The 27,352-nt window shown below is 35.0% G+C and overlaps 1 protein-coding gene across 1 annotated transcript in view; it reads left to right on the top strand.

The window, feature by feature from the left end:
* HFM1 (helicase for meiosis 1) overlaps positions 1 to 27,352 on the top strand; it is a 63,328-nt gene that overhangs the window by 21,067 nt on the left and 14,909 nt on the right. Inside the window, exons 2-26 of the mRNA XM_037404805.1 lie at positions 4,095 to 4,142; positions 4,571 to 4,669; positions 5,057 to 5,178; positions 6,618 to 6,939; positions 7,827 to 8,092; positions 9,623 to 9,670; positions 11,411 to 11,481; positions 13,606 to 13,738; positions 15,970 to 16,121; positions 16,473 to 16,550; positions 16,689 to 16,850; positions 17,294 to 17,494; positions 17,578 to 17,666; positions 18,517 to 18,560; positions 18,645 to 18,746; positions 20,814 to 20,959; positions 22,444 to 22,538; positions 23,351 to 23,484; positions 24,409 to 24,456; positions 24,997 to 25,077; positions 25,680 to 25,771; positions 26,452 to 26,558; positions 26,651 to 26,698; positions 26,909 to 27,006; positions 27,091 to 27,222. Of these exons, the coding sequence (XP_037260702.1) occupies positions 4,599 to 4,669; positions 5,057 to 5,178; positions 6,618 to 6,939; positions 7,827 to 8,092; positions 9,623 to 9,670; positions 11,411 to 11,481; positions 13,606 to 13,738; positions 15,970 to 16,121; positions 16,473 to 16,550; positions 16,689 to 16,850; positions 17,294 to 17,494; positions 17,578 to 17,666; positions 18,517 to 18,560; positions 18,645 to 18,746; positions 20,814 to 20,959; positions 22,444 to 22,538; positions 23,351 to 23,484; positions 24,409 to 24,456; positions 24,997 to 25,077; positions 25,680 to 25,771; positions 26,452 to 26,558; positions 26,651 to 26,698; positions 26,909 to 27,006; positions 27,091 to 27,222 (2,842 nt within the window). The 5' untranslated portion in view covers positions 4,095 to 4,142; positions 4,571 to 4,598. The remainder of the gene's footprint in view (positions 1 to 4,094; positions 4,143 to 4,570; positions 4,670 to 5,056; positions 5,179 to 6,617; positions 6,940 to 7,826; positions 8,093 to 9,622; positions 9,671 to 11,410; positions 11,482 to 13,605; positions 13,739 to 15,969; positions 16,122 to 16,472; positions 16,551 to 16,688; positions 16,851 to 17,293; positions 17,495 to 17,577; positions 17,667 to 18,516; positions 18,561 to 18,644; positions 18,747 to 20,813; positions 20,960 to 22,443; positions 22,539 to 23,350; positions 23,485 to 24,408; positions 24,457 to 24,996; positions 25,078 to 25,679; positions 25,772 to 26,451; positions 26,559 to 26,650; positions 26,699 to 26,908; positions 27,007 to 27,090; positions 27,223 to 27,352) is intronic.

Below are 27,352 nucleotides of genomic sequence, written 5' to 3'. Positions count from 1 at the left end.
AATTTCATAGTGATTTCTGTTACCAGGTTTTTAGAAACCAATGGTTTTGCCACGTCTCTGAAATTGTGGATGAAGCCAAACAAAGGAAACTGAGAGAAGACACCGACCACTGTCATCCCACTTACATCTTGATACTTTTCTGCATTTAATTTGTTTGTAGATGATATGTTCAATTTGTAAGTTCTGGAGAAAACTGAATCTTCTAACAGCTTTGTATTTAGTAAGTGTGAGTATTATTCTGTTATCATATGGATCACTGACCAATGTCTGGTGTTCGTGATTTTCTAGTTGCATTGCTCCAGAACATGCAGGTTTATGACTTAGTATGTGATCTCCACGAGCTGGAAAGACTCAAAACATATGGCAGATCAGATGTTAGGCTTGGGGAAAATCAAAAATTAAACTGTCTCAGAGCAGCTGAGAGACTGCTTTGCTATATATTTTATGTGATTTGTGTGTGTGTTGAAGGCAATGTCACCTAGGGAAAGGATTTGAAGAAAAAAATAGCTTTAAAAAATGAACTGTTTGTATTATGGCTTTAAACATTAAAGTCTGGTCAGCTAAAAGCAGATGTTGTGAACTAAGATGGAAACTTGCCTGAGGCCAGAATCGAAGAAGGCATTCTCTAATAGTAAGAAGTAAAAATGCCTTCTGGTTTCAGAATTCATTGTAAGCAAAAAATGAATGCTTATTGTATGCTTATAAGCACAAACATTTCCTCACTTTTATTCAAATTACTGAATAATATTGGTGGCTTTGGAATTTAATTTCAGACAATGGGTTCATTAGCAATTGTATTCTAAGCTCTTTATCGTAAAATCTTTTGTTAGTCTGTGCTGGCCAAGATCCTGTCATGTTGGAAGTAGGAATGAAGGCTTCTTACCCTTGGCTGTCTGCCCAGTAATTAGATGGGGAGGTGGATGAAAGCGTCTAAACATGTGGTGTAAATTTTGGAATTTTGTAATTTGACACATTTCTGATGCCAGTCTTTTTAAGGTAAGAATAATAAAGGAGAGACCTTACATACACAGAATTGTAAAAACAAGCATAACCTTTACTTTATGGTTTTAACTGACCTAGGCTTGCATCGTGTGAGAGAACACACTGACATTATGGAAATATACAATGTCTAAGAATTTGAAATGGAAAGTTAAAAATTAATCAGTATTTTCAAGAAAGAAAAACAAAAAAGTTGATTAAATAAAAATTATTTATGTTAAAATCAATCAACATTTGAGAAAATCTTCTGTCTCCTTTTCATCTATTTATGTATGAAGAAATACATATTTACAGTAGCTGCCTCTATAGTATTTGTTGAATGGCATGAAGCTTTGAACCAGCTTAAAATTTAGTTTTTCTGAGACAGTTCTGCGATTTATTTTCAATTTACTAGTTCAAAAGCTATGCTCTAATGGCAAGTCCAGAATCATAAGTTGCAGTCTTTGTGGGGAAAAAAATGGCAACCTACTACTGCATTTTACAAATCCTTTACATGATACTGTTTCAGTTCATATAAATAGAGATGGCTTTGTTGCTGTGGTTCAGCAAGAAGAAAAAAAAAATATGATTTTCAGAAATCCACTAGAAAATTTATAAGGATCGATATTTTCAGTGTATTTATTTCATCCTGTAGGAACCCTTTGATAACTGAGTTATGTAGTGCAGGAATCGGGCACCTTTCCTGATTTGTAGCGGGGTAAATGTGAGTGAAGACTTTTCAACAGAGAACAGTAATTCCCAACAAATCCATGTTTGGACAAGTTCTAGATCTGGCACCAGTGGAACCCCTCCACATTCCATTTTTTTACAGAGAAGGTTGCCCCTTGGATTCCCACTGGAGCCAGGATCCGTGACTGTGGGTGCTCTGTCAGGTGTGAGGCCAGGCCGCACCTCAGCGCCACGGCAGCTGTCGCCGAGCGCCGGCCTCCATTCCCGCCGGCTGGGCCGGCCCGGCTGAGGGGCGCTGGTGGCGCCGCCCCTCGGCCCCGCCGTTGCCGCCATTTTGCTCGCTGGTGGCGGGAAGCGCTCTTGGGCAGGTGGGAGCGGCGCTTCGGGTTCTACTTCCACAGTCGTGGGAGGAGGACGAGTGAGGGAGCCCGGCTGCCAGCGGAGCCTTAGGGGCTCGCATGAGTAGGAAAGGAGTGCTGTAAGGGGTGGGGGGGTGTGTGGGTGGGGGTGTGTGCACCCTCAGCCCCTTCAGGCACCTGGGTCACAGCTGGGAGCCAGCAGTTGCTGTTTGGGTCGGCACCCCTGAAGGTTGCAACCTTCATTTTGAGGTCCCTGGAGGGGCCACTGAGTAAAATGCTGAGGTCTGAGGAAAGGGTTTGGTTTTAGGAGGGAAGTGAAGAGCAAAGGGGCTTCAAAACTAAGCAAACCCCCTTGTGGCCTGCAGCGTTTGTAGTAAGTCTGTCGTAAGTCTGTAGTAAGCTGTTTCTTAAAGCAGATACATGAGACATCTTTGCTTACAGGACGTGATAAACATGTCTTTGTAAGTGTGAATTAGTGGTCTGAACTGCTCCAGCAAGCACCTACTCATCTCCCTCATTCTGCCATCTTTAACATGCATTTCCCTTGTGCTATCAAACAGCATTGAGAGTATGGAAAAGACCCTTTGATTCCTTTTCATCTTGGTGACATGTTTTGTCCTATTTTTACAATTATTTTTTTCTTCCTTTAAAAGTCTGAGAGACTTTTCAATATTTCTTGGTTGGGGATTTTGAGGGGGACAGCCCACCCAACGGCCAGCAAGCAGGTGGATGAATGCAGGACCACATAAAGGAGTGTTGTGTCATGGTTTTCTGGTCTTTTAGAATAACCATGTCATCTCCTATTGTTATTTACTTTATCAAGCAACTGGACTTAATGGAGCCAGTCAAAGAATAAGTGGCATATAGAAAGCAGGGGCCTGAAGGCCTGGGAGGTTAAACTGTGTATAACAAAGACTGCTCAGGGATGGGAATTGTAAATCCATATTTACTTAAATACAAGTTGCATAATCATAGATTGACAGTTCCTCACCTGAAGTATGGAAACCATTTCATGCTGGTGTGCAGTGTTGGCAGCTCCTTGGAGCTGATGGAGAGGTGGTTATTCAGCTGGATAAGCACTTAACATAGATAATTACTACTTGAATAGTAACAACTTGATAGTACTCCTGACAGATGCTTTCTGCTGCCACACTGATACCCAAAGCTGAGAACTCCTGCTTTGCATTACTGACATTAAAAGCACGTGAAAGCATGATGGCAAAATTAACCAGCTTTGTTATATTTATATATATATATGTTATATATAGTGTGATTTCTAAATTCTAGATTTATTAGTGTGAAGGGAAAAGTGGCAGAACCTGGTGGTGGGGGAGTGGCAGAAATTGGAAGAAGTGGTGTTGTAGACCTACTCTGAGAAGTGGTGTAAAAGGGGCATTGATGGATTTCTTGTTTGAAGTTCTAAAACCTGTCTTTTCACTGTTCACAGACAGTTAGTTTTGATTACATGCTCTATATTCTGCCAGTATTGTGAAATGTTTTCTGTTTTAAATTTGAAACATTTATTTGGAATATTTGAAGTTTTGTAGCTTCTGTGGAAGAAAAATATTTTTAACATTTTTGATTCACAGCTGACTATACAGTAAATAAGTAAACCTGACTCCTATTTGCAAAGCACTCTAAACCATATATTTATTTATTTTTAATGTTACTAATGAGATGCTAGAGAACAAAAGAAGTGTCACCTTTGGTTTATCTCTAGGAAATAAGTTAGCTTTGTTTTGTTATTTTATCACCACATTTGACCTTTATTGAGTTTTATAAACTCTGTTGAAGTTGATTTGGTATTTTGCCATTTGTTTCAGTGTATCTAAGATTTTTGACTCATAAAATCCTTTCTGTGGTATTCTTTTAGTGAGATCTTTGCTTTTTAAAGTTGTCTTTAAGCAAAATTAAGAGCTATGAAACTTACCAACACAACACATAAAGAAAACATGTCTAATGCCTAGATTGGTGCTAAATGGAAAACATTTAAATTAACAGGAGTATTTTTAAAAGTGGTGTATATGATGAATAATTTACATACTGTCTCTGGTCCTGATGTTTCAGAACAAACCTGTTAAAGAGTTGGGTCCATATTCCAGTTACCCAATCCAGGTAAGCAATTTGTATGTAGGTTAAAAAAAAATAAATCTGATTTGCTTGTAAATGAAAGTAATCATTGGGGTTTTTCTAGATACATAGACTGCAGTTGTATAAAAGAATCTTAACATTATTCTTAGAAACTGAATATCCAGCTTTATCTGGATCTTCATTCTTACCCATTTTTTCCCTCTTGATATGATACGGTAACGTAAAGGTTGTTTAAAGTGCTGTCCTATAGGGTTTTTTGATCATAAGTAACAGGAACCAAATTTTATCAGGAAAAGTATTCTCTGTTTGAAGAAGAATTAAGGATGCAGTTAAGAGCTGCAAAAGGAAAAAAATCTAGAAATTAAGTATTGTCACTTATAAGTCCTTTATTGCTTATACAGGTTCAATTCCAGTAATTTCAGTTTCACAGTTCCTTCTGCTGCCTTTTGCAGATTAAGATACTTCACATCTGATCTAAAAATGTTCAACTCTGCAGACATGGTCTTTTCATTGGATAATTTATTTTATGAAAGACCAGATACAAGACAAAGGTAAATCTTTATTGTTAAATATATATATAATTGTTTTTTAAGTTTTTCCACACTCTGAATCATTTTACAGCAGAAATTTTTTAACTCCCTTTTTTATCCACCAATAGAAATGTGGGGCTAGAAATTTCCAGGTTTCTAAGCCATACTTTGAAATGTGTTTGCAAGCACAATGGAGTTTGAATGATGCAGGTGTATCTTAGGGCTATTAGAAATACGTGTTAGCAGAAGTTTTGCCCCTTAAATTTTCTGTGAACACACAAATTAAAAAAATAAGAATACCTTTTAGCAAGAGAAACAGTAGGTTATTTATGATTACTGATTTTGAGCTGGATGTTGTGGAGGGTGCTTAAAGAAGACTTCTACCTTACATTTTTGTGTTTAAAATAGGTATCTAGAAAATGAAGAGCCTAAGATTTGGTCTATTGCACCTGCTCCAGCTATTGCTGAAATTCCAGCTGCAGAGGACTTACAGAGGGAACTGGAAAGAAATACAGCCAACACTCATACGGGTAAAATATTACAGAATAGAATCATTTCAGTTGGAAAAAAACTTTAAGGTCATCAAGTCCAACTGTAAACCTAACACTGCCAAGTCCCACTGAACCATAATATTTGACATTCATTTTGAATGGTTTAACAAATAATTAGCATGACGGATGATTCCTTCTCTCTCTTTTAATGCTGTGAAATATGAAATATTCTAGCTATGCAAATATAGACAAAGCATGTATATTAGTTGAGAGTGATGGTCTTACATATGTTTGGAGTATTAGCAGTCCTCTTTAGGCATATACAGGCTACACAGAGGGCAAGGTAAGAAGTATGATCAAAATTTCAGCTACTCCACATTGTTCCACGAAGAATCATAACACAGTGGGAAGCAGCTGTATGAGCATAATGCAAGACATGGATCTGATGACCTGTCTCTCACCCAAGGACCAGAGAGTTTATATGAACGTAACTTTCTTCTTCCCTTTTGGGGCTTTTTTCAAAATGCTATTCAAGAGGCCAAATTTGAGTCTGGCCATTGATTGCTGCTAAATGGAGCATTCCTTCCACCTAGACATTCAGGATGACCTTAAGGAAATTTATTATAAAGAGTTCGGTTGCTTTATCTCTGCCCACTAGATGTCTGCATTTCTTAGCTGCTGTGCTGATTTATGACTTTTTTTTTCAGGAATTGTATTGTTAAGACAAAAGGGTTTTTTTCTACTTTGTGCAAGAGCAATTCCATTAAGAACTACCCATTCAAATAAGCTTTCTGGTGTTTGTAGAATTAGGACTGTTGGGGTTATGTCACAAACAGGCCATTGTGATTTTAAGTTTCTAAATGGATAAGACTGAAATTAATAGGCTGCAGAATAGAGCTGTTCTGTAATCTTATTGCATTCAATTCCTTATTTCTGGTCTTGCCTTCCTTTTGCTGACAGCAATGTTTGTATGGTCAGCCAGATCAGGACACCCATCCTACTGTGAACTAACCCTGCAAAATGTGATAATTAAGCAAGTTGAATATGAAACCAGCCTGTCACTGACATCATTACAGATTTTGACTGTTAATATCACAGGGTTTATCTCACAGTTGTTTGTAGTAGGAACTTTAAGCTTGGTCACTGTATAATTTTTTTAAACCACAGTCTTTATTTTGGGACAGGGTGAAGAGTTTCTGTCTTACAAACTAGTTTGTAGTTCTGAGGAATAGTTTTGCTCCATTACTTTGTGTAGGAAGCATAGAAGGTGACCCATTTTTTCAAACTTTAAATTGACAACAGATGCATTGCATTCATCAGCATGAGTCATACACTGAAGTTCTTGCAATAAGATGGAGATATCAGCTCATATAATATATGTGAATTGGGCTTATTCAGTGTGGAAGATCTTTAATAAAACTACTAATAATAGGAATATGAATATTAGTATAAATTATAATAAACTGATGTTTTTCTAGGAGGGAGAAAGCACCAGAAGTTTATACAACAATGTAAGAGTAACAGTGAGGAAGTAAATGAGAAATCACCAGCACCTGCTCATTTTGGCATAGCCTCTGAAAAAGAAGTGCTCCAATTAAGTTTAGGAGAAAGAGAGAAAATTAGTTTTCAGCATGAAAGTCTGAACATGGTTTCATCGTTTCTCTCTCCTGATGAAGATAAATCTAAAACAAGAATAAGGGTTTCTCAGCATCCTGGTGCAAATTTTTCACAAAACAAAATATTAAGTAATTTTCCAGAAAACAGTGATGATGAGAGTGTGCATTCCACATTAAGAAAAAGGTACATGTCTAGTCAAATGTGATAATTTATCAAGAATTATATTACTATCATTATTATTATTTATATATTATTATAAATTATCATTATGTATAATTATTATACAATTATTATATGTACAACATTATATATTATTGCTATTATCAGAATCATATTATTATTTTAGCTATACATTAGATACATTTGTTAAAGGCAGTTTTGGATCCTTCAGTTGAAGGTACTTTAACAGGGCTTCAGATGCTAAGTCTTTTCAATGTAAGCAAAAAAGATGTTTCTTTTTGGCAATATTTTAGTGCTGTAATTAAATGTGTCCTAAGTTCAGCCTCTTTTATGAGAAAAGTAAGGATGAGGTTTGTTGCTTTAATTTTGAAGAAATTGTTAGGTAACAAAGGTTTTTCAAAATACTGTTTTGAGTTCTTAAACCACATGGTAACAAGCAAGAAGGCTAAGATCATTTGCTCTTCAGAGCAGAGGTCAGCCAGCCAGGAATACCTTGAGCAGTTCACAGCTTGATTTCAGCGCTGCCTGGGATGAGAGGTTTTAAAGATCAACTCCTCTTCTATGCCCAACTCTTCTCATTCTTCAGAACCTCTGTTTCTCTACTGATTTTAGTTATGCAGAGATTGACAGTTAATCTGCTGTTGGGATTCAGAGCCCGCCTAGACAGGCAGTTTATTCTTTCAGGTTCTTCCTGGAATGAAAGTGAAGTTAAAATGTATCTTGAAAGGAGTTCTTCACCTAGAAGAGTGTCAGCTCAAATGACATTAGATACTTTTCTTATGATTGTATCTTACTAGTTGTGCTTATAATATAAGCATACCTATTTTTCAAATATTAGAGAAACTGTGTAACACTGCAACAAATTAATGGAAGTCCTGGATCTTTTGCAGCTTATTTAAAATGTCTGGTTGTATGTACAAAAATACAGAATTTAAAGATCGTTCTATTGATGTGAAAGAAATTGATACTTACTTACATACAAGTGAAGGCATGGAAAAAGCGAGGCAAGAAGGGTTATGGAGAAATAATCATCATGCTCCAATAACTAAGGATTCAGATTTTACTCTGCATAGGCTAAATGATGGGGACATTGCATCTCAAAATGGAATTAAAATGAAATCATTTTCTAATGCTTCAGAGATTCTGGATATGACAGGTAATTATTATTACTCTATTTCAAGAAAAATAGCCCACTGTCTGTCTTTTGTATATCATAAAAATTGATATCCATGATCTGAGGTAGAGTGAGGAACATTTTCCCACCCGCTCAAGGTGAGATAATTTGCTAAACCTGATAGAAGATATTGCCATTCTGTGAAACTTAATTGCACTGTTGTTTAGTATGAGCTGGGTAAACAGTTTATGAAGAAGAGTCACATTTTCAAAAGTGCAAAGTCTTGTAAACCTTTTTTAAAATGTCACTTCAAATCAGTCCCCTAAACAATTTGAGAAAGAGCAGCCTTGTCTCTTCATGTGGTAAGTAGTCTTGTCTTCATTTGAAACCAGAAATTGAAAATATGATTTGTGATTTGTGATGTGGCTCATACATCTGTAGAAATAGATTTTAAATAGGAAAATGCTGAAAAATGGAGGAAAGTGGTGAGAATTTTGATGAATGATAAAATACTTGTTTTAGAAATTATTTTTTGTTTTTAATAGTTTTTGGACACGTGGTTTATTTCTAGATTTAAGCTTTATGGGACAGGGACTCGTTGCATCTGTGGAATGTGCCTTCTGTACCTGGCTAACTGGCACAGAAACATGGAACAGAAAAATAGTTCTAGCAGAAAATTGTAAGGCAGAGCTGTGGCTTAGGATGGGATTTGAAGGCTGGTCAGGAATGAAAACATGATTCCTGTATGATTAGCTTCTGAGCAACAGTGACTACATTTGTGGATGAGGGAAGAGCAGTGGATGTCACTTACTCTGCCTTCAGCAAGGCTTTTCATGGAATCATAGAATGGTTGAGAAACAGTGTCTTCCATAACACTCTTTTATCCAGTGTAGGACATTAGGAATGGATGGACAACTGCATGGGTAGAAAAATGATCGGATGGTTAGGCTCAGAGAGTGGTGGTTGTTAATGGGTCACACTCTGCCCACATGCCTGCCACAAATGGAGTACTGCACGGGGATCCTGGAGGAGGGGGCTGCCAGGGTTCACATGAAATTCAGCAGGAATTAATGCAAGGTCCTGCCCCAGGGAAGGAGGAACCCCTGGGGTTCCCCTGGGCTGGACTGACTGGGGGCAGCTCTGCAGAAGTGCCTGGGGTCTGGTGAACAGCTCTCTGAACGTGAGCAAGCAGTGTGTCCCAGCAGCAATGAAGGCTGACACCATCCTGGGCTTTGTTGACAGCCAGGAAGTTGAGGGAAGTGATTATCCCCTTCTTGGCACTTTGGAGACCACTTCTAGATACTACATCGAGTGGTACTGTACCAGAGGCTCAAAGCAAGACATATTTAAACTGGAGTGAGTTCAGCAAAGGGCCACCAAGATGGTCCTTTCAAATTATGAGCTTGTGACCTCCCTGTCCTAGCCTGTCAGCTCCTTCTATATCACCTGGACTTTGCTATAGCCTTGCAGCTTCCCCACAGAACACATAGCTTGGGGTCAGGAACATATTTTTTATGGTGATTGGTTGAAAACATACCTGGTTTTATAAATTTACTACTTTTATTTCTTTAGGAACTACAGGAAGAAAACTGGAAATTTTGAGGAGTGTTACAGAAATACGTATCCTTGTATTTGCTGTGTCTGATTTACTGATTTTATTACAATACTTTCACATTTACAAAATTACAACACTTAATTTGTAGCCATAGGTACTCATGCATTTTGCTGTAGTAGTTTTGATTTATAACGTAATGCTGGGAATCAAATGACAAATAGGTGTTTACCCTTTGGACGTCCAAAGCTAAAATGAAAATGGGACAACTAATAGATAATTCATTGCTAAGCAAATGTATTCTTATTTCAAACATTCAAATTCTCAAAACTATTTTTAAAATGTGAAGTTTTTAGTTTGCATAATAGATATTTCAGGCAAGATTTTATGTGCAAACACACACATATTCTTATACACCTTAAATGAAGGAAAAGTGAATTATTATTTAGTCTTATTAGGAAAACTGAGTATTACTTTTTGTCCCATTTTCTCGGGAGAAAATAAACTTCACATATTCCTTATAGGTCTATATTTAGTGTATACAGTGTATTTCCATTCTTTAAGCAGATTTTACAATAATTTTCCTTCTTCTTGGCTCTGCCTTGAATCCATAACAAAATTAACATAACATCTATTTCTGTCAATATTAATATTTTTTTTGCTTTTTGTACACTGTCTTTTCAATATTTTGTTTCTAGTAACCTCTCAAATGGTAGGTTAAATATCAGGAAGAGGAAATGCCTAAATTTAGGCAACTTAAATTAATGTGAATAGCTTTAAGACGTGTAATACTTTCCAAAATGAGTAATAACTCAGTTGTTCTGAATTTGCCAATTACAGATGGTCTTCTGCATTTTGAAAATAGATTATTTATTTGGAGAGGGAATTCTAGAGAAGTTTTTTTTTTAACAATCCATATTTTCTTTAGTCTAATATTACTTGCTTATCTTTACTCATATTTTAGTGTTTATGTGTAACTACTTCTCTTTCTTGTTTTACTCCTTTTTCTTTTTCTCTTTATTTAGTCTGTTAATGTAACATCAGTCTGAGGCCTCAGCAGTTCACTGTACTTGTTACTGTTATGCCTGACCGTGTGTACCGCCTCAGCCTGATCAGGTGGTTACAGTTAGTCTGCTTGTGTGGCTTCAGTGCAAGTCCAGACAAGTTTCAACTCACTCATTTGGATTTGTAATGTAACAATATTCTCTTTTCCTCTTACCTGTATTTTAGATAAGAATATTGTTGCCTGAAGAATACACAATATTAGCAATTGAAAATATTTTTAAAACCACTGTCAGCACTAATAGATTTTAGGTGAATTTCTTTGCTGTTGTTATGACTGGCCATACAATATTATGCTATTTAGGTTGTGTTATAATACAAATATAATGTGACCATTGACACTTTAGATATGCTAACAGCAGTGCTCTGCTTGCTCTTGTATCTGCTTTACAGTATAGAATAAAGCTTTTGTCCCTTGCAGTTTCGCATTTCATAATTGTATGCCATTCCATGAAGCCTGTGCCAGGGATGAGATTCTTGATTATTGGTGTAATCCTAAGACCTCTTAAATAGGTAGTGGGTTTTTTTTGTGAAGTGGAATATATGTCACACCAAGAATCTAAATAAAGCTACTAAATCATTGAATAGGTTACTTTTTGATAATTTTTTACAAGCCTGTATCAGTAAAAGATTGTTGCATATGTTTTAAGTTTGCATTTAAATTACAAGAAAGAGATGCACTTAAATTTCTAAAATAAATTTTATAATTTTCACTCAATTGTTTTACTTTCCTTAATGCTATCAAGCAACCCAATTTAGAAGTATCTTTAAGGAGTTCCCATATTTTAACTATGCACAGTCTAAAGCTTTGGATGATGTAAGTATGAAACATTAGCTACAGCTGCAAGTAATACTTTGTAGACAAATTTAAATGGTACCTTGAGATTCAGAACTAAAAAGGGGTTAGAAAACTAGTATATCTAGAACCTCTGCCTGGAATAGTTGAGCAGGGTTGAACTTACCTTAAGGAGGAGAGACCTGAAGAACTTGTAAAAATGTTTTTCTTGTGTTTAGTACTTTTGTGTGGAGATATGAATTGCAGGTGTATTTATGTGTACAGATTAGTAATATTTTTTTAAGAAAACCAGAACTTTAGAGAATATTGTCCTTTTGGAGAAGGTATACTTGCCTATGCCCTTTTTATCAGCTATCTCTTTCTTTAAAAACTGAAACTTACTTTGAAAGCAACCAGTTTAGGAAGATTGTATTACAGGTTCTGCTGCAGAGAGGAGATACAGGTTCCATCAGACTTCCAACACAGCATTTGAAATTTTTATTGAGCTCTAGGGGAAATCCCAGTGTCATTCACAAACATTTCTAAGCATGTTTTTTAAGCTACTTCTGATGTTGCAAATGTTTTTGTTTGAATTTCTTCTCTTTATAAAACATTATTCAGGAGATATTTTAAGAATGGTGTTTATATGAGCAGAATAATCTAATATTTAAATTATATGGGGAGCTGTATGTTTGCTTTTTTCCCTTACTTTTTTAGTTTTATGCATAGATTTGGTGTATTATTACTTCCAAACTGGTGTTTATTTTCTGATGATTACATCATATTGGCCTGTAAAATAATCTTATGTGACGCTTTGCTCCTAGACTAATGGAAAACCACAGCTGTAAGCAAGATTTACTTGCATGAAAGTTGCAAAAACAGGGTTCTGAAGGCAATAGTTTTTAAAAAAAATGTTTTTGAATTATTCATGTATTCACATTCCTTAATTCCTGGTACCTTACAAACCTTATGTGTTTGTAAGGTACCAGGAAGGACAAGGTTTGCTTATCACTCATGTATAAGACATGACATGTTGTTGAATATTAAGAGAAATCAGCATATTAAAAAGATAATGGTCTTGTGCATTTTTTTTTATTGGTTAAGCTTGCAAAATTAAACTTGGTAGTAAGTCTCTTGATTCTAAGAAATGAGTTGTAAGCATTTGACTTTGTAGAACTTCCCTGGTTGAATCACAGTGAATGTTGCAAAGGATTATTTAACAAAAATCAGGGAAAATTTTGTATTCCATGCAGCATTCATCTTTCACTGATGTTTTGTGAGCATTGGAAAACTCAGAATGGTAGGTGAAGAACATGGGTAATTTCTGCAACTGTTCAGCAGTACTGTCAGTGTCAGTCATTGCTATAGTTAGTTATAAATCAAGTACTAGATAATTCCTGTTCATCCTTGTGAGCTCCTAGCAGTTATAGAATAGTTTTAAAGCATTAAGAGCTAGAAGGAAAGAAAAAAAGAATGAGAATAGTAGAATCCATGAGGAGTTGGGAGGGAAGGAAGGAGGTGAGGCTGCACAGAGCATGCTGCATGGAGGGAGAGTTGGTAGCACTACGGAGAAGAAGGAGGGCAGAGTCAACCTGGTCAGAGGGAAATGAGGGAACCTGACATGGACATACCTCACTTCTGAGATGGTGGAGGAAGGAAGGAAGGAAGCATAGTCATACAAAACCTACTTTTGTCATTATTGAAAATATTCTATTAAACTTAGATATTTTCAACAATGGTGGAATTTTAAATGCTGATTGAATTACAGAAGGAAAACCAATTGCACTTTGAATATGAGCACAAAATACCTTTTTCTCATGAGCCTATGTTCAGTTGCAGTTGGACATTGGCAGTGATTCTGTATTATTGTCATCTAAGGCTAGGTAACTGATTCTTTTGCTTGCAGAATGGTAGACTTCATTACGTAATAACTTTAGATGTACATTCTCTCATTTACATTTCTGTGGCAGATGTGTAGCAGAGGATATTCTTTCTCTTGCTGTAACTTAAAAGTTCACATGCAATACAAAAATTTTTAGATAATTACTTACATCAATGTAATAGTAATTTCCTTGTGTTGTTTTCCTCTAGATAACGCTTTTGGAATATATGAATAGGTACAATGGATAGCAGTGTTATATTTACTACTTTGCAATTCTTTCCTAGCTTCTTTATACAGATAGGAATTTTGTGATTTGTGCTCCGACTGGCTCTGGAAAAACTGTAATGTTTGAGCTAGCTATTACCAGATTACTCATGGGAGCCCCACTGCCTTGGTTTAACATTAAAGTTGTTTACAGTAAGTATTATGCAACTTCAAACATTTTGGTGACAGCAGTATAAAATATTCTGTAAATATGGAGATCTGGAATGAGTGATTTAATAATATTGAAATTAAATATGTTAAGAAATTGTGACCTACCTCATTCTTTTAGAAGTTGTTTCTTTTAGGGTTTGTTTATTCATGATACCATTGTAACTATGTTTGGTATTTAACAGCACTGTGTAATTGAGTGTTCAGCATTACCTATACAAGTAAAAATTTTAAAAATCTTGTCAAGAGCTTGTCCTCTAAGAAGACATGAAAAGGAAGAAGAAAGCAAAGGAAACTAAAACAAATTCTTAGTGGCAGCGCCAGAAATCTTGCAGTATCTTTTGCATGCCTATCTGTTGCTCTGACATGAGGATCAAATTTTCCACTAACCTGGTAGTTTTATGCTGTTACATTCTGTCTACTAGTTCAGAGGCAACAGAACTGTGATCTTTGTAAGTTTAATTGATCTGTATAGGTACTAATGAAAATACTTGAAGATAGTCACAACAATTATACTTTTTCTTTCCTTCTTGGAGAAATGAGTTCATATCATGTAAATCAGATTAAATTTTTTCCCAGTTTTTATTAATTCATGCTGTGATTTATTTGTCAGTCTTACTATTAATGATTGATCTTTACATATACAAAAGTTTCAGCCTAATTATTTTTTCTATTTTTTAATTCCAAAGTGTTCAAATTCTTACAATAAAGCTAGTGTTGATTTAGCGTTTACTGTATATTGTAAACAGATTTTTATGAACAGGCATGTATTATAATTTCTATGTCAGTGGATTGAGGTGGAGCATTTCAGTGTACTGTAATGTTTTTGTTTGCATTGGTAGAATTGATACAAATTGGCTGGTTGAAACGTTCAGTCAGGAAGCAGTTATTAGATCTGCTGACTTTTCCAGGTTCAACAGCGATGGAGGAGACATGTCAGTTTTCTGCATGTCAGAACAGAGGTGTCAGTCAGATTATGTACTGTTGGAGTGTGATCTGGTATCTGATTTATCAGTGGTCCAATGTATGTGAATTAGTTTGCAGTAGTAGTGTACATCAGAGTTGTTTCCCATAGCTTTAACAGAAGCTAAGGATTGGTGACAAGTTCTGGGAGCAACCACTAGCTTCTTGCATTCTTGCATAGCAAAAGATAATTACTTTTGCAATTTTGTGAGTTACTTGCTGGTAGCTTAATCAGTTTTCTGGAGCAGTGATTTCCCCTGCTTTATAGGCCACTGATACGCTTATGAGATTTTTATACCTCTTCCAGAAATAGAAACTGGTTCTTTAAAACCCTTCATCTTACAGATCACTTGTCAGCTGATATGCAGAAATGGTTTGTATTCCAGTGGCTCTAACTAGTCTAGAATGTAATCACTGTCAAGATCTATTTTATTAGTACTGCTTTTGGATCATGTGTAGATCACTTCTTTCACTTAAATCACTGCATTCTCCTCATAGATTACCTATCCAATATAGACTTACATGTGTTGCTACTATCAGTCTTTGTAAAGAATTACTTCTGATTTCTAGGAATCAACCTCCATCTGCAAAAGTATAGTATATATCCTCAGGGAGGAAAAAAAAATAAGAAACAGATTGTTTTGGGAGTCTGTTTATGAGGACCAGCATCAGAAATGCTACCTGCTGCATTAGCTGCTACCTGCTGTTCGCTGCTTGTTATGACCCTGACTACACTTAACTATACATTTGGTTTAGATAGATTTTTATTTCTTCTGGCATTCTGTTTCCTGCATGTGGATGGTTTTTCATTTATAACCCTTTTTTCTCTGAATACAGAGTGCTCAAATAATTCAGAACTGGAAAAAGGTATGATATTCCATTAGAAAAGATGTATTTCCTGTCGTTTATTCTGTCCGTGAGAAAACCTTTGATAGCTGAATGATTGTTTCCATGTGGGATTGAGGAAAAAATCAGGATTAAGAGAGGGCATAAATAACCCCAATTAAAGGGTTCTGCTTCTGATTGCTGATAGGGAAGAACAGGGACCCAAAGCTCAACATGGATCTGTGCACGTGGAATAGGATAATAAGGATGATAATATCTGTTACAAATTTTATGCTTTGGGGTGCAAAGCTGAAAATTAGGGAAATTAAATCCAGGAAGACATCTTAAAAATGTATGCAGTTAGCATCTTTAGCAAAACAGTTGAAGATTTGGTTTACCTGATATAACTCTGTTTTTTGTATTTTTAGTGGCTCCAATAAAAGCTCTATGCAGTCAGCGTTTTGATGATTGGAAAGAAAAATTTGGACCTATAGGACTCAGCTGCAAGGAAATAACAGGAGATACAATGATGGATGATTTATTTGAAATACATCACGCTCACATTATTATCACTACACCTGTAGGTTTCAATCACAATTCTTACAGAAACCTAGAATAAGCAGACATTAGCAGTCTGCTAATTGTATGCTACTAGGACTGCTCCTTTTTTTGCTAATAAGTAGTAATTTTATGATCGCTATGCTTGCCTGCACACTGCTATGCATACTATTAGGCCACATAAAGAACAGTTAGTAATATAACAATGTGCCAGATGAAACATACATGGCATTGGCTTGAATTAATTTAACTTATTTTGCTTAAAGTTTTATTAAAGTTTAGGCATGTCTGCTTGTTCCGTACTTCTGGCATATGTTGGCCTTTAAAATATCTTTCGCTTTCTGTTGTTTTATTGTGGTGGTTTTTCTCCCAGGAAAAATGGGATAGCATGACTAGAAGATGGAGAGACAACTCTATAGTCCAGCTTGTACGACTGTTTCTCATTGATGAGGTAAGAAAATTAATATTTTATACGTACAGGTTTTGTTCTTGAAGATAAAAGGAAACTTAAAAAATATAACATTCATTTAACACATGTATAGATTGTAACTGGAGAAATATTTAGCAAATCTTTTAAAATTCCTAATAGGTGCACGTTATAAAGGATGAAAGTCGTGGTGCAACGTTAGAAGTTGTAGTCAGTCGGATGAAGACTCTTCAGTCTTCTCTTTGTCATCTTATAGAGAAACATGACACTATTCCTCCCTTGAGATTTGTAGCAGTTTCTGCAACAATCCCAAACGCTGAAGATGTAAGAGTTACATTTTAACTGTATTTTAATCAATGTAGTTGTATTTTATACAATTTACCTGGAGTTACAAATTTAGGTTGATAACAAAATTGGCATTTTTAAGCTGTCAGCTGGAGACGGCTGTGAGGTTGATGTTCATATAACAAAGGACCTACAACCATATGGAGCTATCAACCAAGTGTGGACATGATTCAGTTTTAGACTTCTGTCTGTGGTATTTGTCTCAAAGTACAAATCACAACAGACTTGAGATTTCAGTCTGAATGATATTGGTCCTGTAGAAAGCAGAACTTCACCTGTGATTTTAATGATAAAAGCAATGTCAAATATGTTAATAGTTTACATGTGACAAAAGCTAACTTATTATTTTGTGATGCAGTTAGAACAGAGCATGATTAAAAGCAGAAAATTGTCATTTCTATTCCATTTCTTCTTTTTTAAAGATTGCAGAATGGCTTTCAGATACCAAGATGCCTGCTGTATGTCTGAAAATAGATGAGGATCAACGACCAGTGAAGCTACGCAAAATTGTTCTTGGCTTTCCTTGCAGTGACAATCAGACAGAATTCAAATTTGACTTAACTCTTAACTACAAGATAGCTAGTATTATACAAGCCTACTCGGAACAAAAACCAGCACTTGTGGTACCACAGCTTTTTTTAATCACATTTGAAGTTCTTTCTTTCTTAAGAGTGTTGATTAAAAAAAATAAAATCTTTTCTTACAGTTTTGTGCCACAAGAAAAGGAGTACAGCAGGCCGCTTCTGTTCTTGCAAAAGATGCTAAATTTCTACTGAGTATAGAACAGAAACAAAGGTATTTTTACATCCAAGTTGTTCTAGCAGAGGAGTGTCTGCAACAAAGTCATCATCATAGTTAACATTCTTTTTGGTAAACTGGTTCTGCTTTTGAGAAGCTTTATTTACTTCTCAGATTTTTAGGGTACTTTTCACAAGCATAAGTTGTTTCTAAAAGCTGCTTTCTAAACATACAAATGTTTATTCCTATGGTCCTATAAGGCCTTATAGTGTAAAGATTAAGCATATGAGTAGTTGAATTGGATGTGGTCTTACTAGTGTTTTAAGTTAAGCCATTAGAAGTCTTTGCATTATCAGATACCTTTAATAAATACAGCCCTAACCCATGTTAATTATAATTTACTTCAGGGTTGCCCAGTCATGGCAGCTGCAGAAGCTATTTCCTGATTTTGGACCTCAAACACAGTCTTTGCCTTATGTGAACAACCTGTCTAGATTTTAGGTCCTGACATGGAAAGATGACTGGGCTGGAAAGGCTGCAACAGCTACCCCAGAGAGTCAGTTTGTTCCCTTTGTGAAGATGGGAAAGGTGATGGTTGAAAATATCCAAAGAATATATATTTTTAAAATTATTTTACAACTATGTCCTTTTGATAGTCTAACACATAGTTGAAAACTAAGAACATCCTTAAAAATCACAAATACAGTAGAACGATGGGAAAGTGTGTAAAAAATGTACATGTCAAGGCATGCATCTTACAATCTTTCCTGAGGTAATTGTGTATCTAGTTTCCCATGAAGCTTTGTTTTCGCATTTTAAAAACATACTTGCATTTTTTTATATTCCACTTACATTAGTGAATCTGTTTTGTGATTTTGAAGTTTTGGGGTTTTTTTGTGTTGCACAGATTACAGAAGTCTGCAAATGCATTGAAAGATTCCAGACTGAGAGGTAAATATAACATCTCTGCTCTGTGAGTGAATACATGCTTGAGTAAACCTAGTCAAGTGATGAATGTAATTATTTCGTTATCAGATCTTTTAATGTATGGTGTGGCTTATCATCATGCGGGTATGGAGATATCTGACAGAAAAATAATTGAAGGAGCTTTTACTGTAGGAGACTTACCAGTACTTTGTAAGTAAATTCAACTTTGAAAGTTAGAATGTTGTTGACATATGCTGAAAAGACTGCAGTTTCAAAGTGGTAATATTCTATGATTCTATAGTTTGTTTAACCTTTGGAATTACTTTGTGAAATCCAGATGAAGATGTGTTTGTGTTTCACATGCACTTTTACCCTGTGAGTGTACTTACACACTATTACTAAAGACCATAGAACTTCTTTTCAGCATATGTGGAGGTCATAATCCCTCATATGTCTGTACAGGTCTGGCCACATCCATTTCCTTTTCATACCTCTGAGCCATCCTGTTGAGGTGGAACTCTTCTAGTGTGTCTTTCCTCAGAGTTCACGTGACGTTTTCTTTGTTTGTGTGCTTTGCAGCAGGGCTTCTTAGATGGGTGGAATATTATTTTCAAACTCCCATGCAAGGTGTTTTGACTGATGGGGAGGTTCCTAAGAAGTATTTCATTTTGTGTTACCTGAAATGAGAAAGTGTCTGAGACATAATGGGCTCATCTCATCCAGGCTTTCTTTTTCTGTAAAAAGATTCAGACCCTATGGGGAGAATTGTTTGTGTGATTCGTGTACAGCACTGAAAGATTAATGGATTTTTTGTCTTTCCTGTATAGTGGTTGTGGCTCACTGTGAAAACTTAAGGTAGATACCCTTACTGTGTTCTGGTAACCTTGCTAGACTCACAGGGTCCGTGGTATTAAAAAGTCTGTGCATCCCTGCAATCTACTGTACTTTGGCTGCATGGTGCACTGTGAACAGCTTTGCCAACTGCAGTGCCTTTTCTGAAATCTCGGGAGACTGTGGTTCTTTGCAAAAATAACTTTGAGACCCTGTGCCACAGCTGAACACAATGTGAACATACATATGAACTACCACTGAAAGAATACAAAGTTGCTTATTGGTACTTAAGTCCTTTGAAATTTATAGTTTGTATGAATATTTCAGAATCATCTGAGATACTAGAATTACACGCTAGAATTCTACAGCTGAGGGGGGAATAAAAGACTATGGGGCATATTCCACTTTCTAGGTCTGTGAGTATGATGGGGGTAGGGTTTTAACACACCTTTCACAGATACTGCAAAGGGGGAAAATTCTTTGGTCTTGAAATACAGTGTATGTATACCCACTGTGTGTGTATGTGTATACATATGGACTGAAGCTCTGATTGTGCTCGTAAGTAACCTTTCTTCGCAACATTTTTATGGTTAGATCATTTTGCTTTGACAAATTTCCCGTTTTGCATACCATCACAATATGAAAAACAGTAATATTCTCAGAAAATGGTGTGGATATGCCTTTAGTTTAGGTTGGATTCTTCTTTCCTGATGTACCTATGGTTACTTATTTCAGTTACCCTTTCATTTCAAAAAAGAACTGGAAAATCATTAATATTTTGTTTTCCTAGTGGAATAGTTGGCTTTTATAGCTGGCTTTCCATGTTCAATTCCTGCCACCCCATATATTCCTTAGAGAAAGTAAATTAGAAAACATGAGTGTGAGATAATTTGCCACAAATTTGACTGGTGTTTTCCATGTGAGAGTATGCATTGGTAAGGTATTGTGACAGTATTGGTGGTGATTCTAGTTTGGTACCATGGATATAAACAATGGATGACTTAAAAAATAAATAAGTAAATCTATCTTAAAGGTATTGATCACTACAAAGCAAGATGAAGTCATGGCTATATTCAAATATCTATCCATGAAGAAACATGAATAATGGTTCTCAGTGTGTGTCTGTTAAATTGAAGACGGATTGGATTCTGGTTAATATCCAAATGTTAAGGAATGTTTAAATAAAAATATCTGGCATGTAATTTGTTAAATAACACTTGATAATAAATGAATACTGGTGATCAATCAGATACACAGGAATTATAATGCAAATGTATGTCTGTAATCTACATCTAATTCTTTGTGGTGCAGAACACCCACTGACTTCACTAGAAAATAAGAGCTTTTGGGAATCAAGAGTTAGTCACTTATTTGCTACTTATTTAGTGTCTGCCAGACATTTTGATGGTGTTCATCTTGCAATCGATATACTTTAATCTAATGTAGTTACTACTAGCACCTTAGCTATGGGAGTCAATCTACCTGCACATCTGGTGGTTATAAAATCCACAATGCATTATGTTGGAGGAGTGTTCCAAGAGTACAGTGAAACTGATATTCTGCAAATGATTGGAAGAGCAGGAAGGCCTCAAGTAAGTTAATGCTATATTATATTGACACTATCTATAGGCAGATCAGTAGAAACTATTATTGGCAAAGAAACTACACCAACAATTTTACTGCGGTATTTGATTTTTTTAAAGGGTTGTAATTAATAGTTAAATGACTTCTGGGTAACCTCTTGATTGACAAAGAAATGTTTGCTTTTGTATTGTCCATTAAAAAGTACTTCTTTGCTTTGCTGTGGAAAAAGATCTAAAGTTTACATTTGGCATACATAATGAATGTGGATTAGAGAAAAAGTAGGAAGTTGGCACACAACTTATAAACTGCATGATAAAAATTCTGGGATATTGAATAGTATAGAGAGCTATGTGCTTTTGTCCTCATAACATCAGAACAAATAACTTCTAAGTTAGAAGTGGAGTAGAGGGGGAGGGTCAGAAATACTATCTCCAAAAAACTATAATTCATTGTGCTTCCACATGAGGTTGCTGATGCCAAGAATGCTATGTATTAACAAGGCTTTAGACATTTATTTGCTTGTAAAAAGGAAGAGGGGGATTTAAAAATGGCTATTTTAATGATACCTCTTTAAAGTCTCCAAATAATTTATGTTAAATCTTAACACTTTAAAGTCTTCTAATTTTTAGATATGCAGATAAAGCCTAATATGGGAGATAGCTTACTTAACATCTGTCTCCAGAGGCTGCTTATGTTAGCCACTGTGGTGTCTTGCGTATATGACAGTATTTTATCTTGACCTAAGATCTAAAGTAGTGCAGAAATTCAATATTTGTAACCTCCTTAACTGATTTGGGTTTTTTTGCTAGAAACTGTAATTCAGAAAGATTTTAAAAGTTGTGACTCAGAATCCTAAGCCACTTTAACTTACTGAGTCAAGAACTGCAATTACCAAGATGTGCCTTTCAGTATTACATACACTAATCTGATCTTAAAAAATGCAAAAGTCAGGAAACTTCTTGTACGAAAACCAATAAATCAGTCTAACTATTTTTTCCATTACAAAAAAAAAAACCAAAGTGAGGTGACTTGAGAGTAGATGATGAAGATTATAAAAATTTATTATAAAAGGCTTGACTGTTCTTTCAAGACTTTCTAATGTTTGGGGATTAGTAAAGAGAATTCATGTCAGTAAATTATTTTCTGTAGTTGTGCTTAGGAATCCTTTCCTTAGCTGTGGATCTTGTAAAGAGGTCAATAACAGTTCAGATTTGTGCTATTTCTCAATATGTCTCTATGTGCATTATTAGCACATATAGGCTGGTGCACTGTCCTGTCTGCCAGCAGTGGCAGGAATCACGGATCCTGCTTGCTGCCCAAATGAATTAGAACTTGCAATTAAGTTAGAGAGGCCTTGGCATTCAACAGCCATTTCAACAAGGATTTTAAGAAAACAGTTTTAATGGTTCCAACAGATAAGTGATGCATATTCAACTGCATTTTTTTTGGTAAGAGCTAGAGAGCAATTTTTGTTTGTGGTTTTAATTTTCAGTTTGACACTACAGCTACAGCAGTTATTATGACTCGCTGGAGTACAAGGGAGAAGTATATACAGATGTTAAATGGTGCTGATATAATAGAGAGCAGGTAACAAAACATTTTTGTAACACTATATAGAAGTTAGCAATGTTTCATAGTTTCTACAGAATGTGGTTTTTTCAGGTGATTTTGGGGGTTTTTTTGGTCTGTTTAAAAGAAATTTAAAGAAAATCAAATCAAGCTCTTCAGAAGTTAACAACCACTGGTTTATCAGCTAAAAACATCTTTAGAACATCTTAAACAGAACAAACAAAAAAGAAACAAAAAAAAAGTTGTAGATTCCTGCTAGAGAACTGAAGAAACTGAAATAGTATATATTGTGAAGACAAAAATCAAGAATTGAACCCAGATTGTATCTCTGAATTTTCAGATGATAGAATCCTGAAAATACCAGAATACAGAATTCACTTCATGTGAACAGAATATCGAGAGAAATATGTAGGAAAGTTAGTACATTAAATGGTTAACCAGAAAATTTTGCTCATGCAATTTTGTTAAGGTTTAATTTTTCAAATATATTTAAGATATCAACATTGTGCTGTAACTTTTAAATGTAGGTAGCTTTGTTTTTGAAATAATTGTGAAACTTCGCAGTAGACAGGTTTTTTTGGTTTTGCTTGCTGCACCTTAAGCCATAATAAACAAATTACATTGTTGATTATTTACATATTCTTTACTGTTTTCTAATGATTTCACTGATTAAAGTTGACAGTAAAAAAAATCATTAAAAAATAAAAATTGTTGTGATTTTGGGTGAAGGGGGAGGGGTTTGTTTTGATTTGTTTTTTTCCCAAACAGTAGTTTTAGCACTTCTTGTCCTACTGATAGGTAAATATATTTACCTTTTTTTTTTTTCTTAGTTTGCACAAGCATCTTGTTGAGCACTTAAATGCAGAAATAGTGCTACATACTGTCACAGATGTCACTGTAGCTTTGAAATGGATACGATCAACATTCTTGTACATTAGATCCTTAAAAAATCCAGCTTATTATGGTTTGTTGTTTTTTTCTTTTTAATTGATCTAAATTACAATACTGGGTTGTGTTAGATCCATATTATTTCTTTCATTTTCTTATGGTCTATTGTTTTGTAAGGAGTTGAAAACAAGACGTGTGATATGGCCTGTAACATTTTTAGGAGCAACAGTTTCAGTTGCTTTAATATAAGTAATAGGAGTTTCAGCATAGTATAATATTTAAAAACTATGAAGAAGCCATTTACAGCTTCATAATGATTTATTTCTTTTGATCTTAGTACACTGGACCATGTATTAATGCAGTATCAAGCCATACTGTACTTTTCAGCATGAATACGTAATCTGCTGCTAAGAAAAAAAAATTGTCTAATATTTCATAGTTTTTCTAAAACAAATATTCAATAATCTTAATGCTGGTGTCTTCAGTTTGTCTTACCCAGAACAGCCTTTCAGTCCCCAACCCTGACCATAACTTGGTTCCTGGCTACTTGCTCTGCACCCGATTATGAAGTCATTGGTCGCTTGCTGGAGACTTTTTTTTTAAGGATTTGTAGATGGGACTGGAACATAGGACATCTAGTACTTGAATGGATGTTACATCATTTTAGGTGGCTTCCTATATTCTAAAATAGGAAAACTCTACATGTGAAGTTGCTCACTGATATTTGTGCAACTTTTAGGACTCTGATATTTTACATAGGGGAATATCTGCAGCTTTTACCTTTGCACATCAGTTCTAACAGTCACTCACTGATACATAGATACTTACATTATGTAAGGATTTTGACTTGTTCCCAATGTAATAAATCCTTACAAATTTTTGCCTTTGGGGTATCTGTCTGGCTCCCAGAAAATCAGCAGATCAGTTTTGATGGGTAATGATATTGAGGAGGAAGTATGTCATTGTATTAGGTTAAAAAGCCTTTCATCTTTTCATGAAGGTTTTTCATCTGGTTTGGATAAAATTGGAATTGAAGCAAAATTACAAGGTAAGTGGCTTTTAAGCTTTTTTTCAATAAAATGTTATGGTTTAGGGCAGGTTCACCCATTAATTTCAATAGATCCATTCACAGAACAAATGTAATTTACTATGTTGTGCTGTTGATTTTATTTAATTATTAATAGTTTTGAAACACTATCAATACATTTTGACTGGTGGAAAACTTTTCCTTGTATAGAGGAAAAAAATTAAATGCCTTTATCTACCTCATTGCCATATACATACTTAGAAATAGGGAGCAGAGCACTTTAATTGTGATGCCTGTCATTCTTCCTAATTTTCCTTTGATTGATTTCGTTTGCTTTCATTAATTTCTGTTACTATACTTGCAAAAACCTATACTTTTCAAGGCAGAAGTTAACCTCCAACTTTAATAGAAGTAGGATCACATTCTTAAACTCTTGCTTCAGTTCACTGGAATTACTTGGGTATACATTCATTGCAATCTGATGGTGATGTTTCTGACTTGTACATTGATAAGGTTTTTTTGTTTGTACTAAAAATGCATATGTTGTCAAATTGTTGACAGAACTGTGTTTGAAGAACTTAAATGATTTGTCATCTTTTGATTTGATCAGGATGGATGAAGCAAATAATTTCAAACCAACAGGTAACGCTTAAATGAACTAATTTTCAGAAGTGACGTTGAGGTAGTAGTGAACTACAAAGGGTCATAGGAGTATACATTAACAGGAGTACACACATATAGTAGAGAGTAGAATCTGAGAGACTGTTTGACTAGAATATATGAGCAAGTTTCTTTAACAATTCATGGAAGTTCATTTGTTTAATATTGATCCATGAATAGATCTTCTCTTGTTGCTGGAAATTTTGTTGTGGTTTAGGAGAAAATTACAGAATGTTACCACAGGATCATTGGATGTGACACAGGGCAATGAAGGACACATTTTATCACTAACTCCTTTTCCCTACAATCCTCTGCTAGAGGTGGTTGTCTTCTCAGCAACCACAGTTCAGCCTGGCATATTCGTATGAATTTATCTCTATTGGAGAAAACTGTAACTGATGCATGTTTCTTTCTGGCACTCTATGATGGGGTTAGTCTTATCCATCAGACAGCTGGGGGCAATAACGTGCTGAGTCAGTGGTGGTAAATCTCATAGAGCCCTGTAATAAGAAAATTAATTTGATTTTGCGACTTAAAAAAAATACTTGGCATATTTTTTTTTAAGTTATATTCTTCTTTTACAGAGACTGGAAGATTAATGGCCTGGTATTATATTGCATTTGATACAGTGAAACAATTTTTCACAATGAAAGGAACAGAGACATTAAATGAATTGGTAATGTTAACTTTTTCAAGAAAATTTACATATGTTCAATTGATTTTGAACATATTCAAAGATAAGAAGCAGAAGTTCTTATTTCCTTTAAAGAGCTCAGGCTTTGTTTATATAAAGTTTTGGAGAATACATCTAATTAAATGTCACATGGAGTATTTTTGAGGCTTTGTACTTTCAGATCTTTTCATTTCCAACTCTTTCTCCCCTCACTAACCTTGCTTATAAAGATGTAAAGTTACTGAAGCTGTTTTGTCTATGTATTAAAAACTACTGGTTTGTGGTTCAGTAGTTATTTCTTATTGCAAAAACCAGCTACATGGAGAGCAGATTTTACTTTTAAAGGAATGTTATTGTCTTTATGTTTTAAGTAATTTTCCTCTGTCAGATAACAGGTTGTTACTGCCACTGTTAAGTCAGAAAAGACTTTTTTTTTTTTTCAAACAAATACCATGGTAGAACAGATTGGCCATGAAAAAAAGGAATGCCTCTTCTCCTATGGCTATCTTTGTTGCTGAAGTATGAAGAAAGTGCAATACATAACAGATAGTAAAAACAATTTATATTTGTCTTGTACGCCATGAAGTGTTAGCAGTGTGGTTGATTTAAAAAAAAAAAAAAGTTGGAAGTGGAAGAAAAAGTGGCAAAGAAAAACAATTAATAAAAAAGTTAAATTGTTACAGATTACAATGATCTCCAAATGCACAGAATTTCTGGATGTCAAGTTAAGAATAAATGAAAAGAAAATACTGAACACTTTGAATAAGGACAAGGACAAAATAACTATCAGGTATAAAAAAAATAAATACATTGAAAAAGGAAAGTATCTTTTTAGCTATAAATAAAATGAATAGCAGAAAATATGTATATTTTTGTGTATAGGTTTCCATTGGTGGGGAAGATAAAAACAAGAGAAATGAAAATAAACTGGTAAGTATTAGATTGTGTTGTTACTTTTTATTGAAAAGCTGTCATTTTATGGCTGTTGGAGTCCCTGCTAAAATTTGTACTGTTTTATAGATCAGACCTTGTATTTCATTGTTTCTATTCAGAATTTTATTTTGTTTTCCAGTAGAAGCTTTTATGTTATTATACTTTTCTCACAGTATGGCTTGTATACCAAAAAAAATTTTTTTTCAGTCTTATTCAGGCTCAGCTAGGATGTATTCCCATTCAAGACTTTACTTTGACACAAGATACTGGCAGAATATTTAGAAATGGCTTAAGAGTTACTCGATGTATGGTAAAATTTAATACTTTTTGTTCTTATAATAACAAGCTACATTTTATTTGATTAATACAAGTCAACCTTATTTTTACAGGGTTATCTGACTTTTTGGCATCATGTAAGGACAACTTTTCTGCTTTATTAAACTCTGTGATTTTAGCAAAGTGTTTCAGGTGCAAACTGTGGGAAAATTCACTTCATGTGTCTAAACAATTGGAAAAAATCGGTAGGTACTAGTCAGAAATTAGAAAGGTGTAATCTGATAGAGAATCAAAACTCATAACTAGCCTAGTAATTTCTGGGATGTCTGCTTCCATAATTAAATGGGTTTCCTAATTATGCATTTGCCACAGTGA

Source organism: Falco rusticolus, chromosome 11, assembly GCF_015220075.1.
Source record: "Falco rusticolus isolate bFalRus1 chromosome 11, bFalRus1.pri, whole genome shotgun sequence".
In the NCBI taxonomy this organism is placed as follows: domain Eukaryota; kingdom Metazoa; phylum Chordata; class Aves; order Falconiformes; family Falconidae; genus Falco; species Falco rusticolus.
Note: the sequence above shows the minus strand (reverse complement) of the source record. Positions and strands in the feature narration are given on the sequence as shown.